The sequence below is a fragment of the Oryzias latipes genome, chromosome 10 (genome assembly GCF_053564925.1).
Source record: "Oryzias latipes strain Hd-rR chromosome 10, Olatipes_Hd-rR_3.1".
Taxonomy (NCBI): Eukaryota; Metazoa; Chordata; class Actinopteri; order Beloniformes; family Adrianichthyidae; genus Oryzias; species Oryzias latipes.
Window position 1 is genome coordinate 32,485,812 of NC_136246.1, and position 14,539 is coordinate 32,500,350.

At 41.1% G+C, this 14,539-nt stretch overlaps 1 protein-coding gene and 1 long non-coding RNA gene across 6 annotated transcripts in view; one reads left to right on the plus strand and one right to left on the minus strand.

Annotated features, from left to right (window-relative positions):
* The first annotated feature begins 397 nt into the window (after positions 1 to 397).
* Positions 398 to 1,137, plus strand: LOC144994942 (uncharacterized). Its single transcript, XR_013658680.1, has 3 exons — positions 398 to 598; positions 803 to 895; positions 1,022 to 1,137. It is a non-coding gene; the product is annotated as an uncharacterized LOC144994942 (long non-coding RNA).
* Positions 1,138 to 4,041: 2,904 nt separating this feature from the next.
* Positions 4,042 to 14,539, minus strand: part of htr4 (5-hydroxytryptamine receptor 4) — a 179,877-nt gene continuing 169,379 nt past the window's right edge. For all 5 annotated transcript variants that reach the window (XM_011480562.4, XM_011480564.4, XM_078954428.1 and 2 more), the window contains one exon: positions 4,042 to 4,718. In XM_011480562.4, coding sequence (XP_011478864.1) covers positions 4,628 to 4,718 — 91 coding nt within the window. In that variant the 3' untranslated portion in view covers positions 4,042 to 4,627. The remainder of the gene's footprint in view (positions 4,719 to 14,539) is intronic.

A 14,539-nucleotide genomic window follows, 5' to 3' on the forward strand; every position in this document is an offset into this window, starting at 1 on the left:
AAACTAAATAAATGAAAAATGGTTGGATTCTTTGTAGATAGAACACCATGAAATAAGCCCAAAAAGCAGAGGATTGTGGGTAGAAACAGAAACATTCAGATGCTTTAAACTATGGACATTAATTTTTTAAAATCATAATTTGGTATCTGACTGTTTAAATGCCGCACAACAACAAGCAGGAAGCCGGCTCACAAAGGAAACCTTGAAGCAATATCTTATTCCAAAATCTCAAACTTTGGAAGAAGAAAAAACATACACAAAAAACTCAGGTTGAAGGCAATGTTATTTGGTTTTTTACCATGCTTTACTGTGAAGCACTTTGTGATTTTTATCCTGAAAGGTGCTATACAAATAAAGTTTATTATTATTATTTCAGGGAGCAGTGGATGCAGTTTGCTTTTGACAGAGAGAGACAAGATTATCATGACCATAAAACTGGCTTCTCAGCCAGTCGGACTTCTTCTTCCCGATTGGTCTGGTGTTTCCTTCCACGCTGTCCATATCCCAAGATGCATTGCAGCTGAACCAGGAGATTTTCTGACAACAATGGCGGACTGTGAAGCGGGAACCTGAGTCGGAGATATTTACAACTTTAAATGTAAGTAAACACTTTAAAGTGATAAGTTAATAGTTTGATCATTAATACAAAACATTTTAAAGTTACATTTTTACAATAAAAGTGTTTATTGGAGCGGTCTCGGCTCGTACGCTAGATCCTACAATTGTTCCTCCATTGTTGTGTTTTTTTTCTTTCTTAATGCAGACGTAATAATTTTAAAACTTAATTTTATATCTTTTAAAGAACCAAAGAACAGACAGCAGCTTTTATAAAGCTCCGGGGAGAGAACGATCATCTGTTCAGTGCTGCCAAATTTCCAACTGCTGTGGCTTGAAGGTAAACAGATCAATTTTTAGTAGAGTCAGAGCCTTTTGTTGTTTTGATGTGAAACACATTTTTAGAGGAAACATCTCTGTTATCTCTCCCTCTTTGTTTTGTGTGTTTTTCATAACAATCCTGGAGAAAATGAGGCTGCAGAGAGAGGAGGGAGACTTTTGACAGACCTTTCAGTCTTTTGGAGAGAAAAAAGGTCAGCAAATGAAAAGAGAGAAAGAGAGAAAATGATTAATCAATAAAATGCAAATAAATGAATTCATCCAAACCAGCAATTGTCGTGAATTCACTGCAACACTTTCATTTGCAAAGTTGGTCGACACAGATGGTGGGCAGGGCTGGAACTTCGTGGTTGGTGATTGGAACATCTGCAGGCTGGTTTGCTGAGAGACTCAGGATGCGGTTTAACTGTCCATCATAAGGGTTTGCAGGGCTGGCTGTGGATGGATGCTCCACAACCAAAGATTATCCATAGATTCGGCACTACAGAGGTCTAGTCTGGTTAAAGAGAACACACAAGAAATCCTTTTTTAGTGTAAAGTTATGGTTTGAAGTTTGTATGAGGCTTAAAAACATGATTATACTTAGGTGGATATGTTACGGCGGGGGGTTGTGGGAGTAGCCAGGCGCAGAGGAGGAGGAGGCAGGAGTTCCAGGTGGATAAGGAGCTTTGATAACTACACAAACTAAAAAACCACTGCAATGCAGGAAATCTGAAACTCGAAACACTAGAAACACTCAAAACACTCAAAACAGGGGAAGAGCAGAATAACAAACTATAGACCAGCACAGGAGGAAGGGAAAGACAAGACTTAAACACAAGCAAGACAGACGAGACACAGGTGGAACCAATCAGGAAAGATGGGGACCGAAGTAAACCTCAAAACCAAAGCACACAACAGGAAGACCTACAAAATAAAACAGGAAGTTAAACTCAAAACGCCACGGAACAAAAAACAACTAGAACACAAAGGCAAAGAACCTAAAACCACGACAGGATATGATAATTACAAAATATTTAAACTTTTACTGAATTCAAATGAGAGGAGTTAATTGTTAATAACATTAAAACATTTTACATTTAACACTATTGTAGTCTGATTAATAAAATAATAAAAAACTAGACTATAGTTTTTTTTTTTACATTCTCAAAAGAGGAAAGGTACTTATACACAGTTACATTTACTATAATAACGTGAGAAATAAACAAAAAAAAGGACTGTTTTTACACTCTACAAACCCAAGCATTTACTGCAGTTATTGTATATTTTACAACCTGTAATGAAGTACAAAATATATCCATAAAACTGGCTAAAGCAATTAGGTAATTCCTAAAGCTTCAGCTTTTATTTAATTTTTTTGAGTGATTATGTCTCAGCCGGAAGTGCAACATGCCTTAGACCAAAGTTTTCCAGTTCCACGCCCGGTTCACTACTCCTCTCTGTTCGCGACTCGCGGTTGCTAGGCGACGTGACATTCGCTGATGTAACGGCTGGAATTATCTAAAGGCTGGACTCGTCTAAATTCCCAGCCGTAACATCCGACCCGGCCCCTCGACAAAGGATCCGGCCACCTTTTCCCATCGCAGGACCCAAACTGGACACACCCACAGATCTTCTCTTAACCCTTATGCTATCTTAGATGACCCCCCCCCCCCCCCTTCCATTGACGTGTTCTCCCTACCATGAAAAAGGTGGATAAAGGTGGAAAGATTTCATGTAATCCATGGACACCAGTGAGGATCACAAATCATTGAAGAAAAAAGGTTCAGAGCACTGTCTAGTGGGTCTAGATGACCCAACTCCCAATGGTAAAGTGCCTAGGATAGCACAGGGTTAACCCATGACTGCCAAAGTGGATGCCAACTTCAGAATTGTCCAATTTTTAAGGAAAAATATGAAAATAAACAGTCACTGAAAGTGTTATATTTCAAATATAATAATAAACGTCAATCCACCGTTGGAACAACATTATTAGCAGCATCTTTGTAACATTAGACAGCCGGTTGCTGAATATTCTGCCTTATTATTATTATTATGGTCTGTAGAAGCAGCTGTCACAATTAATCCATATTTGGAGAAAAGTTTCCTGTTTTTGTCTGTTAAATGTGGCTTTCCTTTTCCAAATACGTTTGTTTTTTGTTAACTTTGCTGTCATAGCAGCCGCTCCAAGAAGGCAGCGGATGGATTTAAAAACACGTGACTGAACGACGCGACACAACTGAGTCGGATGTGGTCGACAGAAATCAGTCATTTTCCAAATAAAACTTCCTTCAGAATCAGATAAAAAAAAAAAAAACGGGAAAAAAATGTTGGTTGTGTGTTTTTCTTCTCTGCAGTCCGGTACCAACTGTCCCACGGAGCGGTTCTGGTCTGTGGGCCCGGGGGGTCTGGGACAAGCGTAACAGAGGAAAGTGTTATATTCTTTTGCTTTTTCTACTAGAATTTTGTGTTTTTCTCTTTTTTTGATGGCTGCTCTTGAGTCATCATAAAATCTGCTGTAAATGTTAAAAACCTTTGACTTATAATGTTAGTTTAAAGTAAATAAAATTGCAAAAATTATGGCTATTTTAGGAGTTTTGTTCCTCCAAAGTTTTTTTTTTTCACTTCTTTTCATTGAAACAATTATAAAAGCATCCTCTGCCCCTCCCTCACTTTATTCTGGTTTTTCCTGGACTACATGAAAAAATGTCAGAAATAACATAACATTGTTCACTTTGGCTTCTGAAGGAGCAGACAGCAGAGATCCGGAGAGCTCAAATCCCGGCAGGTTTCTTCCAGTTAGTGTAAATGAAGACACCTCATGGACATAAGTGGCAGCAGTCAGAATGAATTAACCTGAGCAGAGATGCTGCATTCATGTCCCAATGGGAGACGAGAAAAAAGAGAAAATACGAGATTTCAAAGAGAGCTGGCTGCAAGCTCAATGAGACTGTTGGTGTTTTGGTGACGCAAAAGTCTCAGACGTGGACAGAGTGGAGCAGCGTCTGCACAAAGATGCTCTGATCCTCTTAACTGAAGAGTCGCTGGGGTCGGATGCTGGGGGTGAGGTGGGCAGCAGCCCTCCGGGATAATAAACCCCAACATTCTTTTATAGTGTCTTTCAGTTCCACTGGGATTTAAGAGAGCTTTGTAAGAAAGACAAACAGCTTTGAGTCAAAGCAGACGTGTGATGTTTAATGTGATGTTTACAAAAAGACGCCTCCTCCGCTCCGTTCGGACATCGACACTCCTCAAGAACTTCGTCTCAGTTTACAAGAAACAATTTTAAAAATCTATTTTGCATCTTTCTTTGCTGGAAAACAACAGGGAGCATCATATCATTAACAGAATTAGGTCCACTGAATGGGTATGAAAATCACTTTGGCTACATAATAGTCTGCCAGCGCAGTCACGAGTCCCATCTGAAGTCCAGCACAGCTCCAGGCTCTCCACTGACTTGGACTGGACCAGCTCAGTCTCTGCAGGAACCCTGCAGACCAGGGAACCAGCTCCAGGGGGGCGCTGCTTTTCAGCCCCCCCTTTGCACTTGAACAGACCTGCCTCAGGTTCTGGCTGAGCATCAACACCAGCAGCCATGTGTCAGTCCTCCTCGAGATCCTGTCAGTCCACCTTCTGGGTTCTGGTTCTGATTCCAGTTCTGGATGTGTGACGGCCGCGGCGTGTTTCCTTGCGGCCTGCGGCGGCGCTGTGGGAGCCCCGGTTGTCGGAGTGGTGACAGCGGAGTCTCCGTTGGTCACAAACAGGACTCGTGGGAGGACTCTGTGTTTGGGTGCAGAGGCTTCTTCTCCTGCTCTTTGTGGTTCCCGTTGTGAAGGACAGAATACCTGTGGAGAAACGCCAGCAGAAAAGGCGGAATGATGAGGATCTACCAAGAATGAGCTGCTGTGAAACTCTGAGGAGAACAAAGTAATAAGGGTTTTCAGTTTTCTTATAAAAATCTATGAATGTTTATGTCCAGAAAAACCTCCCATACCAAATCGTTGCCCAATTTCTATAACAAAAAAACTGCAACTAAAGATTAATGCAGTTAAGGCTGGTAAAGTTTTTTTTATCACATAAGCAGCTTGGAACAAGGGATGTCCCGATCCGATCGGAAATCAAACAAAGTGACTCAGTTTCCTGATTGGAATCAAATGTTTGATCCTAATTAGGGATCAGGTGTTTGATTGATTCTTATTATTATGATCAGCGCAGGATATTTCAAGCTTAATACTACAGACAAATACTCCAATAGTAGTCTGTATATCATGAACGGATGTTTAATGGAAATATAAATGACATTTGATCAAAAATGTAGTTTGATAGTTAAACTAAATCTTACTAGTTAATATCTAACAAAATTTTACTACTTAATAGGCAACTATATTTAACAAGTTAACAGATAACTATGTTTTCCTAGTTGATAGGTAACTATATTTTACTTTTTAATAGTTAACTATATTTTACTTTTTAATAGTTAACTATCTTTGACTAGTTAATAGTTAACATATTCGACTAGCTAATAGGTAACTAAAAGAAATCTTCCTCCTTCCGGCCCAAAGACAGATCAACAAAACAATAAGTCTAGTAATTAAAAAAATTAAATAAAAAAATTTTTAAATTCTTGATGTATCCCTTCAAGTCCATATTTAAGTCCTGGAGGAAAACAATAAAACATTTAAGTGTCAAAATTCCTTCACAGCTGGAACAATGAGATGAATGGATCAAAGAGTCAGGAGACGAGTCGACCTTAAAATGCCTTTAGATGCTGAAGAGAAACTAGCAGCTTCTGCACTGCAGGGGTTGATGTTTACACACAAGAGGGTTTCTGATTACAGCATTGCTATTATCTAAGAAATAAAAGTACCAAAATCCCCAAATCCCTCTGCTTTCTAACACCGACTGTGTGTTAAACAGCTGTGTTTGCAGCCTGCAGGCCTTCTGCTGCAGAAGCTGCCTCCTGCTGTGGCAAACAGCATCCAGAGGAATCCCAAAGGAAACGTGGAAAATGGTTAAGACAATGAAACATATCCACAAATGTAAAAAATACTGAATATGATTAAAAAAAGGAAAATTGAAATTGCAATCAAAATTAGTTGAAACCTTTTTAACCACTGTTTTTTATGTATATTTCAGGATTAGAATTGTGTAAAAAAAAGAGCTAAATTTAAACGAAAACCGACTTTTGCTTGCAAAAAAATTGAATTCTACAAACTACTGAACGCAATTGACATCAATGACAACATTCAACTTTATTTGATCTCCTCTCACACAAAAGGGCGTACGTGTTGAAGAAAAAGATCTGTTCACGTTGTTCCTCTCAGCTGTCCTTTAGCCTCAAACCACATCAAGCTGTTTTCCTGCCCAAAGGCACTTCCTGCTGTCAAACAGGCCATGCAGACGGCCGCCAGCGTTCAGCGCTCCCCAAGAGAAAGTGCAGATCATCAGAGCAGCCTCACTTTCTGCAGCTTCAGCGAGTGGAGAGTCAGGTTTGGTCCTGGAGGTCTCAGAGCTGGAGGAGGGGGCTTTAGGCAGCCTGCAGCTAATCTTCTATTAAACTTTCATCAACATAAACAAGAATAATTATAACAAAACCCCCTTTACTCTCAATTGTTAGTAAAGAACAACAACAGTAGTTACCATAGCTATGCAGATGACACACAGATGTATATCAGAGTGACTTCAGGAGACGGCAGCCCTCTACAGCAGAGGTGGGCACTGAGGGCCGCATTCCTGCATGTTTTCCAGCATACCCTGCTCTGGCATGTTCTGATTGGCTGGACACACCTGAACCAGGTAATCAGCCATGATTAGGGCAAGGATGTCTGGAAATCATGCAGACACACCGGCCCTCGAGGCCTGGAATTGCCCACCCCTGCTCTACAGGCTCTTGGTAATTAGGACATTAATGGCTGGATGTGTCACAACTTACTTCAGTTAAACCAAAACCAAACCATAGGTTACTGTGTTTGAGGCTAAAAAGGAATGGTTGAAGGTCGCAACATACCTTCAATCTATTCATCTAAAAACCACCAACCAGGCCAGAAACTTGGATGTAGTGATGAACAAAGACCTACGTTTTGATAAATGCAGCAACAAAATCAGTATAATATCATCTCAAAAATATTTCAAAGATTAAACATCTGATATCGTAGCAGGACCTGGGAAAACTGGTTCATGTGTTCATTTTACCCGAGTTGATTACTGTTAAGGTCATGTCACACTATGTCAATTTTGCACATTTTCCACGTATGAAATGTCGGGCTTTCGTGATCCATGCACGATATACGTAGTTCATAAATGTTTCTTGTGTTAGTCATTCGTCGATGTGCGATGTCGATGTCCATCGAGGGTCTTTACGGGAATTCGGTTTTGAGCTGTTTAAAATTGTTGGTCAGTTGAGAATTATGCAGTTTAATTTATTTTACATCATTTATACGCAATTATTATGTAAATCTTACACAAGTGTGCGTGAGATGTATACACAGATTTGTGTCTTTCTGTAATCATTCCACACGTCTGACAGACTTTACACGCATGAACCACCGATGTATAACTTTTATATCGCGTATACAGGTGCACATATAACATAAAAACGATATAACTGATGCACAAATAACTAATGATTGCATGTAAAGAGCGCAATAATAACGCACGGTGTTAGGGCACCGCACCGCGGCATCACCCATTCCTCATACGGGATATTAGCCTTCTGAAAACTTCACAACACACTTACCACACGCACAACAATGGTTTCGTCCATTTTCATGGCGTTCCCTTGAGGTGGCCGTGCAAGCCTCAAGGGAACTGCAAGAAAGAACTTCACTATACGACCCTCCAAGGACCCGGACAACCCAAAAGCCCACAGCACCTGGACAGAGGCTTGTAACTAGGGCATAACATTAGAAGTTCCTACGCTTCTATGCCCCACAGATCTGGAGCAGACTTGCAGAAAGCCATAGATCAGCTGAAACACTCAGACCCACCTGCATTTGTTTAGTTTTTATTCAGAGGTTTACATCTGCACTCTTCCTTGAAACACATTTCATTTGAACTTTCTGCAAACAGTTCTTTGAAAGATCATAGATCAATAATTTAATATTTAGATTCCGATTTTTTGTGTGAATATTAGGTTTAAGTCTCCCAACGTTTTAGAATGACGTCCAGAAAAACAATCTTTATTCAGTTCACATCAGTATCAGCAGGAACTCTGTGACTTGTTTTCTTTTTTGAAAGTTTGAGGTTTTCATGGCGTCAGCATCTCAAATTCACTCGTGTTACCTTTAGGTAAAAGTCTTCATTTGCACGTGACAAAACAAATGGAAGTGTTCCCAACCAATCACCGTGAGGAGCTTTGTTTTCCACTTCCAGATCATCATCGCTCAATAGCAGACGCACACAAACGGGCCCTAATGTGGACCACATGTGAAGACGGGAACGGTTCTGTCCACCACAGAAGAAAACAGATCCCAGCAGATGGAGGTCATGACGGTCTGCAGCAGAGGAGCCGGTGCCGCAGCACGTTCTCACACGTGTTGGACGGAGCCAGGGTTCGGAGCAGGACGAGCGGCTGGACCCGGCCTGTGTTTATTTGCGGCCTTATTTGTTCGCAGCTGAGCCAACAGGCCACAAGCTGGCAGCGCGGGAGACGTTCACAGAGAGATTTGTTTAATGAGGCCAGAGGGGAGGCGGAGGCACAGAAGGCCCGGATAACATGCAGACTAAACATCTCTGCATATTCGATGCTACATTCGACTTGGTGAAGTGCTTTTGGCGAACACTTTGGACAAGAACAGAAGATTTTGATCTGCCATGTGGAGGAAGTCAGTTTTCCCGTGTACATCAGCGCCGTGCAACAGTCATCACGGATGCCGATTGTTTCAGGCTTTTCAGTCCACAATGTTTGCATTTCATTTTGTTGTAACTGGATGTGGGCTGCTTTAACTCTTATTTGTTCACTAGATTTCCTGTAGAAAACCGTAGATTTTCCTTTAACCCATAACCACCATCGTGGAAGCTAAAAATTTCAGCCTCGTCTAATTTGATTAAAAAATGAAATTAAAAAAAGTCACTAAAACTGGTATTTTCCAAATACAACAATAAACAACTTTATAAGCAGCATTGTCTTGAAATTTGACAGCTGGTTGCTGAATATTCTGCATGATTATTATGGTCTGTAGGAGCAACTGTCACAATAAAAGCAAAGTCCTGGTTTTTGTCTGTTAAATGCAGCTTTCCTTTTGTTTTGAAGTCGAAGGCTCTTCTTCCGTTTCCTCTGTGATTCTTTTCTGCTAAAGTAAACGTTACAAACACGTTTGCTTTGGTTAACTTTGTTAGTTTGGAGGTTTCAGTTTAACCATCGGTGCAGCCGTACTAAGAAAGTAGCGGATGGATTTTTGACACGTGACAGAGCGACTTGACATGCGTCAAGCAGTCGGATGCTGTGGAGATAATCCAGGAATTTTCCAAAATAAAACTTCCTTCAAAATCAGATTAAAAAATAAAATGTTGGTTGTGAGTTTTTTCTTTTTTGCCCCCATGGACAGCTGTCAGTACTGGTCCACAACTCAAGGGTTAGGGACCGTAGCCTGATATTAGTTTATATTATTTTTTCTGAAATAGAATATATTTTACTTAATTACATATGTCTAAATTCATTTAGTTACTTTCTTAATAATAATTCTTTATTTTATTCTGTGGTTGCCTGATAATTGTCAAATAATTGTAAAAAGTTAATTGTCAGATTAGTATAAAGATTTTTAACTGTTCATTTCCTTAACAGAGTTTAGCTTTGATTCCAGAACCTTGAAGAACCTTAAAAAAACAAATGCATGACGAGGTTAAACCTTTTATATGTCATTTAAAATAAAAATAAAAATACAGGACTGAGTGAAACATCTTCAATAATGAAGGACAAAGTAAAAAGATTAAAAAATGTTGTTTTGTTGTTGGAGTGCGATGACTGTCACAATAGAGGATCTTTGCACCTAATTGTAGTTGTTTTGTTTTACGTGTTGCTTCTTAGAAGCTCTCTCTGGTAGACATGCATCATGTCTTTGGATCTAGTACCATAATGTAGCATTCAGCTACTCTAGAAAAAACAAAACATCAACAAAAACATCTAAAAAAAAAAAAAAAAAGTGCCAGAAATAACTTACAAAAAATACTCAAATATGTTTAAATTGTCAGTACTTGAGTAGAGTTTTAATTTATGTACTTTCTTACTAATTGAATTTCCATGAATCAACATTATTTTAAAGAAAGGAGTTCTGTTTTTGGATTGTTGAACCGCCGCTGACCGAAACGGGATCATAAATGTTCTTTAGGGTTGAAAAAGTGGAAAATCTTCCTTTCTACGTAAAAATCTGATTTTTGCTCCCAAAAAACAAACAGAAGTTATTCCATGGCCTTTGTTTGCGTTTCCTAAATGCTTTCATCAAACAGACATCGATATGAAACATCTGTGCTTGAAATATTTAAGGAATAAATGTAAAGGATTTTATGCACAGCTCAACTTTGCACGACACACGGGAGCTTTACATGATCCCATCTCATGTTACTTTAATGGCGTTCACTGTTAAGCCTCATGAAAAAGCAGCTTTGCCGTTCTGTTACGGTGCTGTATTAACCTGAGGATTAACCTCTGCAGGCGACACGCTGCACACATGTCCTCGCTTTGTTTCCTGTCGTCATACAGAGTCTGACAGAGCCGTGCTCTCCTGAAGGATTAACCAGCAGCAACGCAGGTTTTAAAATAATGGACATTCCTGCCGCGGAGAGCAGAGATCCTCCTCCTCTGTGAGCAGACGGCTCTTAAAAAGGGGAAAGATCGTGAAATAAGAGAGACAGGCTGCCACATGACGGACAGATGACTAGCTGCAGATAAATGCTTCTTTTAGAGCTGGTTATTTCATGTTTAGCTGTGTCATTTCTTTTTTTTTCCCAGTCAAAATGGTGGCCTCTTCCTGAGGTCAATGGTCATTGAACATTTGGTGGAGGTTGTAGACTTCACCTGGGGGCGTGTGTCTTGAAGATCGCTCAAACAAAAGTTTTCTCTTCCCATTTTGTGTCTATGAAGACTCTCATTCATCCAGGTTGGTTCCATTGTAGTAGGTTTAGGGGATGTCATCTGGACTTGGTTTTAAAGTTAGAAGACGTTTCACCTCTCATCCAAGAGGCTTTGTCAATTCTGAATTAGCTGGTCTAAGAGCTGGTATATATGCGCTCATGGGGGAGGACTCAGACCTGAAACTGGAGGTATTGTCCAGTTAGCCTACATGGTTTCGGGTCGTTAATAGTCCTTTGTCCTCAGCTGGGGGTTGGAGAGTCAGTGACTCACTCTCCACATTGGTCCTCTCTTTCAGCGGTTAACGACTCAGTTGGAACTGGTTTGGTTTGTTTAGGTTTCAAGACACTTCCGTAGATGGATGGAAGAATAAACCTGAGCCCACCATTCTTATTAAGAGAAGGTTTATCCTTCTTGACAAAGATGGCTTCTTTCACTCCTCGCTCAAACCATCCTTTCTCTCTGGCTAGAATTCGGACTTCACTGTCCTCAAAAGAGTGGTTTGTGGCCTTCAGGTGGAGATGTACTGCAGACTCAGGTCCACTTGGGTTGGCTCTGCGATGTTGGTAAAGCCGCTTGTGTAGAGGTTGTTTGGTTTCTCCTATATACTGTTCATTGCAGTTCTCTTTGCAGTGGATAGAGTACACAACATTACTCTGTTTGTAGCTGGGAATTTTGTCCTTTGGATGAACCAGTTTTTGTCTGAGGGTATTGACTGGTTTGAGATGAACTGGGATGTTATGTTGTTTGAAAATCCTTTTAAGTTTTTCATTTTTTTCAGTTTCAGGTCTGACTCCTCCCCCATGGACACATATATATACCAGCTCTTAGCCCAGCTAATTCAGAATTGACAAAGCCTCTTGGATGAGAGGTGAAACGTCTTCTAACTTTAATAACCAAGTCCAGATGACATCCCCTAAACCTACTACAATTTCCCCCATTTTGTGTATAAAAAATGTGAAAATGGCCAAATTCCAGACTTTGCCACAAAGTGGCCAGAAAGCTGTGTGTCCTCTAGCCATCCCATAATAACTTCAAAACTTTCTCTTGACATCCCCGACACGTGGGGCAATTTGAAATAGGTTTTCGAGCCCCATAATAGATTAGGGGCCCCATTCATTTTTTTCTCTATAGTTTCACCCACAGTGATGTCATCATTTTAGGGGGGGGGGGGTCGTTCACCATGCTGCCTGGTATTAAGTATGATGACATTTGGTGAAAGTTTTGCTCAAAGGGACAGGAGGGAAGCAGAATGGTGAAAAACAATGTGGTCGTTCGGTGCAGGACGGATGCTGCTGCAGGACAGGAAGTTTAAGTTCTGATTGAAACAAACGAAGAGACTCCATGAGTGTAAGACAGAAATACTCTTTGCCAGCTCTGCCTCGGATACAATCGTCTGGAAAAAGATGATGGGGATCAAAAGACTGATGAGTCAAACCAAAAACCAACCGAATGCAAATGAGAAAAGACCTGGTTCTCTGGAGTTTTTGTCTCGCCAAAGTTCTACCGTTTGCTGCTTCCAGTTCCGGAGACGTCTGATGGGAAAGGAAAGCGGCGTGGAGAGAGCTGCCGGGATAACCCTGCAAGAGGCTCTGACCTGCAGAGCCTCTTGTGTTCCCATCAGGCTGACAGAAGTGCTGCGTTGTGAGAAGCAATCGGAGCTCCTCGCTCCCCGCTGTGACGCTGATGAAGGTGATGAAGGAGAGCAGATAAGGACGAGCAGCAGGAAAATACGAGGAAATAATTCACCGTTTCAAAGCGGTTCCAAAAGGAAACTCCGCTGTCTGACTGCGGGGGGCGCTGTGCCTTTTGGAGACGTTTATGGAAAACCTTGCAGTGTTGTTTCACTTTGACCAGAAACAAAGCAGAAGCGTTGCGTGTCCTGCAGAGGTCAGAAATCTGCACATTTCCAAGGCTCATAAACTTCCACTGAAGAAAAGAAGAAGCTCCTCGGGGAGTAAAGGGTCTAAAAATGATCTTGTGGAGGCCAAATGTTGACTCAACAAACTTTAAAGTAGGGACAGAAAGTTTGCAGAGCTTTGCTGACATCAGTTTTGCTGCAGGATTCAGCAGACCGGACTAGACGGGGATTAACATTTTCCCTCTCCTGTTGGGAGCGTCTGAAGGTGTGTCAGAAGGAATTAGAGGAAGTCGGGAGAATTTGAGCAGAGGCTGAGGAAAGTAATCTGCCGCTGGTAAACTGAGAGGAGCCGCAGAGAAATAAAGGAGGAATGCAGCCGTGCAGCTCATGTTCACGCAGAGCTACCTCTCATGTCAGCAGAGCAAAGGGATGAAGCTCCGATGGGAAGTTTCTGGAGACGATCACGACAAAAACGTTGATCAAAACCAGCCTGAAAGCATTAAAATGATCATTTTTACTCATTCAGTAAAGACTAAAAGGTAATTTTAATAATGAATCAATTAAGTTATTTGCAGAGCCTCTTCCATAAGGCATAACACAAACACACACACAAAAAATTAAGAGAATGTGCAAGAAAATGGAACGTACCATTGATGTGGTTTTCTTAAGGTTATGTAAGTTACACATAGTTCTGACGCGGTTGTAGATCTAAAAAGGACATTCGTGTTCTCTCTGCCCTCTGCTGAATGTAACTTAAAAGCATCTCATTAAGGTGGGTCTCCACGTTTTATGAGAAGTTGAAGAAGTTATACTTTTCAAAATGAGGATTTAACAAACTTTTACCAAAATAAAACCTTAGAGATGGAGACACTGTGGTCACATGACCCACTGCATTCACGGATTGGAACCACCTTTTTGTGACATCCGCCCCCCCCAACATTTACCTGAACACGCCCATGAAGACTCATCCTGAACTGATGGTCGCACTTTAACATTTGTGAGCAAATCCAGTCAAAAGATTACGATTTTCTGTGTTTCGCCGGCTGTAGGCTGGAGGGGTCGATGCATAGATGCGAAAAGAAAAGAACTCCGCCCTAATTGAAGGTTGACTGACTCTATGGTGTGAGGACAACAAACCTCTGGTGTCTAAACGTGACGATGCAGCTGCAGCTTTGGTGTGAGCTGCAGGTCACACTCAGTTTCCTTAGACTTCCGTGGCGGTTCTATGAGTTCACCAGCTTTACTCCATGTAGTTGAGCTTGATTCTGACTCACCATAATGACAAGTCCTGCCACTCTGCAGAAACTACGTCCTAGAAGACGACACAGCTTTTTAGATTTTGCCTATAAACATAATGAAAAGACCGCAGAGTGGGACTTTGATGTCAAGTTTGTAGAAGTGTTCTACTGATGATTGACAAAATCCACCTAACATCCCCGCTGAACCACAAAATCCAGAAAAGGCACCCGTTTCAACCCAAAGTGTGACTGTAACTCCAGTCCCAGGTTTGAGGTGGGGACTTCTATCAGAATGAAGGAATTTTCAGGCTCCTTCCGCAGTTTCTCCTTCCTTTTTTCGGTTTTGTTCGTGGCTTCAATCTGATCGTCAGATGATCAAACGAGCTGGGCGAGACGGATGAGGCTCTCTGAGAAAACAACACTATCTGAAATGGATCTGCTGCAGACAGCAGAAGTGGAAGAGTCAAAGGCCGACTAAAGAAAGATGGGCACTGCGTTTCC